At 52.0% G+C, this 3,999-nt stretch overlaps 1 protein-coding gene across 1 annotated transcript; it reads left to right on the top strand.

The window, feature by feature from the left end:
• Positions 1-2,649: 2,649 nt before the first annotated feature.
• On the top strand, positions 2,650-3,135 carry LOC112903544 (cysteine proteinase inhibitor 8-like). The gene has a single exon (XM_025972806.1). The coding sequence runs from the start codon at positions 2,650-2,652 to the stop codon at positions 3,133-3,135; it is 486 nt and encodes a 161-aa protein (XP_025828591.1).
• Positions 3,136-3,999: the final 864 nt, after the last annotated feature.

The raw sequence follows: 3,999 nt of genomic DNA, 5'->3' as shown, positions 1-3,999 counted from the left end.
ACTGGCAAAGTCGTGGAGACACGCCGAGTTGATTAGCAGTGCCCAGCCCTCGAGCAGGGTTACTGGAGGAGTCGCGCAGACACGTCGAGTCGAAGAGCGGCGCCCAGCCCCCGAGCAGGGTTACTGGTGGAGTCACAGAGACACGCCGAGTCAATTAGCGGCGTCCAGCCCTCGAGCAGGGTCACTGGCGGAGTCACGGAGACACGCCTAGTCAATTAGCAGCACCCAACCCCAAGCAGGGTCACTGGTGGAGTCGCATAGACATGCCGAGTCAATTAGCGGTGCCCAGCCCCCGAGCAAGGTCACAGGCGCAATCGCGCAGACATGCTGAGTCGAAGAACAGTGTCCAGCCCCCGAGCAGGATCACTGGCGGAGTCACAGAGACATGCTGAGTCAATTAGCGGCGTCCAGCCCCCGATTAGGTTCACTGACGGAGTCATGGAGACACGCCGATTCATTCCGAATTTACTTCTTGAGAAATAACCCGAGAAATCTGGAGTCAACAGATCCAAAATCTTTTCCAAGGAGAAACTTCCGGAGCGCTGGTTGAGCTCCCCGTTGTTAATCGCTTGATGTCGTTCCCTCTTTTATCATCGCCTCCATCTGCACAGGCTAGGGCTTTTTACCGTTGAGAATAATGGCACCGTCAGGAGTTTTACCGTTCACTAGCTCCTTCCAGCATACGCTCCCCATCCGCCGTCAGGAGTGATTCAAATTTCGAACGTAGAGCCCAATAGACGATTAGGTTTTGGGGTGATATAAAAGAAACTAACCCAGCCCATCCTTATCCACTTGCTCATGCCTTCTTCTGCTTTCTCTGCCGCCGCCGACCATTTTGGATCTTGCCGGCGTTCCTCAAAAGCTCTCGCCCTCTCCCCTGCACGGCCACAACCGCCCTCTTCTCTGATCCTCCAGCCTCGCCTGATCTCGAGATGGCCAGCAACACCTCTACACCCTCCTCGCGGTCGGCCGCCCCCTAGGGGGACTTGCCGCCACCGCCCAGCGAGTCGTGGCTACCCAACACTCATACCGAAGAGGGGCTGGAGGTCATGGAAGCGTGCGGCCTCCTCCAGGAGAAGGCAGTCTCTGGGTGGAACTGCTACCACAGCCAGGAGTTTCCCTTGGAGGACCGGACTGAGGCGGTCGTCTTCTGGTCCTTCTACGAGAAGGGATTCGGCCTTACCGTGGGGGCATTCTTCCGTAGGCTTCTCAAGTACTACAGGCTGGAGGCGATCCACCTCAAGCCCAACTCCATCGCGCTGATTGCAATCTTCATCCATCTGTGCGAGGGGTTCTTGGGCATTCCTACCCACTTCAATCTCTAGCGGGCGTTGTACCACTTCAATCTCTAGCGGGCGGCCACCCCGGCGGGCGGTGGCCAGCGCGTGTGCGGCTCGGTGGCGGCGCCGTTCGCTCGGGTGAGAGCAACGGCCGAGGAGGCGAACGGCGGCGCTGGTGGGCGAGGACGGGATCCAGTTTCTCTTTTTTTGGGATTTTGTGAAGCTATGTTTAGATAGACTCGGTTAATTCGGTTATAACCGAACCGAACCAAAATAACCAAAACCAAATTTACTCGGTTCCGACTTCTGAAAAGAACGGATCGGTCCATGTTTTCTGAGAACCGAACTTGTACAGGAACCGAACTGATCGGTTCGGTTAGAACCGAATGCCCAGGCCTAGTACTCAGGGCTGTCAACAACGTCATATTTCGCCGTCTACCTGCTCCGGATCCATACAGGCGCTCGGCTTTGGCCGCCTCATTGGTGATTCGGCACGGGAGGCTGCAGGCTGCTTCGGCCCTTGGCTGCGGCTCTTCTCTTCTATCTCGCCATCAGTCTCCCTGTTCTGCTTCTCTTGACATGTAAACAAGCAGCAACAAGCACCCAATGCACAAAAATTCCTCCATGCTTCCTCTCGATTTGACACAAATCAAGTAATAATATTTAGTTGCACAATTCATCTGCAAATTATTCTTAGGCTGAGTCTAGTAAAAAGATTCCGCGCAAGTTCATTAAGAAAAAGATAGAGGATAATCAAAGAAACTGGCATGAGATACTATCTGAAATTTTGTGGGCTCATCTCATATGTAGGCACGTACTACTAAAGTTACTCATATGGGCTTGTTTATGTGTGTGTGATTGGGTGTAATCGTCACAATTATCCCATATGACTCTCAAATCACGTTTCAATGTTACGAGGAACTGTCATTTCTCAAAGAATCTGATTTTTCAGTGCTGCATCCTATTCAAGCCCAAATCAAGTCATGCTTCACGTGTGCAAAAGGAGACAATCCACATGGTATTCGTGTGCAGCAAGATGGTAAGCACTCGTTTGGGTTTTTGTGGCAAAAAAGGACCAAAATCATAAAAAACGTCCACAACATACAAACGAGCTGGTTTTCACATTTTATTGCTTGTATGAGGTGGTTGATCACTAGGTGTTGGAATTAGAATAACTGATTTACTTGACTCCTCTAACCATGGCAAGGATTCACCACGACTGCCACGCAAGGCCAGGAGCAGAGAGCCTATTTATAGCAACGACTTCATCGATCCCCAGCAACACAACAGCTACCAAAAAAAGAGCAACTAGCCAGCATCCATCCAACCAATGGCATCCCTCACCACGAACGCACTGTGCATCCCCACCATGGTGGCAGCTGCGGCTGCACCGCGCTGCCGCCGCAGCCTCATCGTGGCCCGAGCTTCTCCGGCCAAACATGACGAGCGCCAAGATCCGGCAGTCAAGGTTGACGCCGCCGGCGGCCGGCGCCGAGCCATGGTGCTGTTCTCCGCCGCCGCGATCACTGCCTCGACAGCAGCCGCCGTCCGATCCGCGAGAGCCGGTGTGTCCACGAAGACCGTACCCGGACAGTGGGTGGATATAGAGAATCTGGCGGACCCATACGTGCAGGATCTCGGCAAATGGGCTGTGATGGAGCACAACTCACAGACTGGGGAGGATTTGCAGTTTGGTAAGGTCGTCGGAGGCAAGCAACAGGTTGTCGCGGGCATGAACTACAAGCTCGAGATCGAAACAAAGCGCGGACCCTCCCGTTTTTACGAAGCGGGTCTGTTTGTTTCACTGCCCCCTGAGAAGCGTACGCTTAACTCCTTCGAGCCCTTGGCTGGGTGATGGATACAGCTTGCGGCAAGCTGAGGAGGGCCATTCCTGTGAGTCTCTGATGTATGTGTGTGGCCTGTGTGGGCCTTGCCACTGTTCCCCAGTAGCTATGTCGTATCTAGTGTTTTACTAATTTTGTTTTGCAGCATAAAGGGAACAAATTGTGGCTTGTGTTTGTTCTTTTTCAGATAACTGTCTATGTTTTCGTGCATGCATGCATGGCTGATGGCCCCGACAAAGGTTTCATGAGTATTGCATGGAGTACGTATACGGCTTTCTAACCCTGTGAAAATAAGGTCAGATACCAAAATTCAACAAAATAATTGAACATGACAAGTACAGATTCCGAATTATTTAGAATAATTCAGTTAAGTTGTCTGCTACTGTTCATAACTACATAACAAAAAGTATTCAGCGCTATCAACTATTGAATGTATCATGTTCACCTTGATACAGAGGAAAACAAATCAAACACCTGTCTAAACGACTTTTCTAAAAATTAGTAGCTCAACTACAGCCTCTCATTGCTTAATTCTTCTGGTACTCCCATGTAAGGAGAATTTCAGAAATATAGAGGGTAAAAGGCGCCGAGAGTGTCCTTTCTTCCCATGAAAAAAATCTATGTATGAGAAAACCTGCACCTGGTCCAATGGAAACGCACTGCCACTTCACTCCTGATCCCTTGCTCCGCCTGCCGCTCCGGGTGCCTTGAAGCACCCCGCCTCCACCAGCCCGGGCCGCTGCTACCGGATCTCGCGTGGTATGGCGATTCGCCCATTCCCTCGCTGCCCCTAGCTTCCATCCCTCCATAGCGACGCCGAGCTTGAACTCCGGCCACGAGCACCCTGCCGGAGCCCACCCGTCATCTAAGTCATA

Source organism: Panicum hallii, chromosome 8 (assembly GCF_002211085.1).
Source record: "Panicum hallii strain FIL2 chromosome 8, PHallii_v3.1, whole genome shotgun sequence".
In the NCBI taxonomy this organism is placed as follows: domain Eukaryota; kingdom Viridiplantae; phylum Streptophyta; class Magnoliopsida; order Poales; family Poaceae; genus Panicum; species Panicum hallii.
The sequence above is the reverse complement of the archived record's forward strand: the minus strand, read 5'-3'. Positions and strand labels throughout refer to the sequence as shown.

What these genes read in the sequence shown, in the direction of transcription:
- LOC112903544 (XM_025972806.1), top strand. Translation starts at nt 2,650, where the DNA reads ATGGTGGCAGCTGCGGCTGCACCGCGCTGCCGCCGCAGCCTCATCGTG.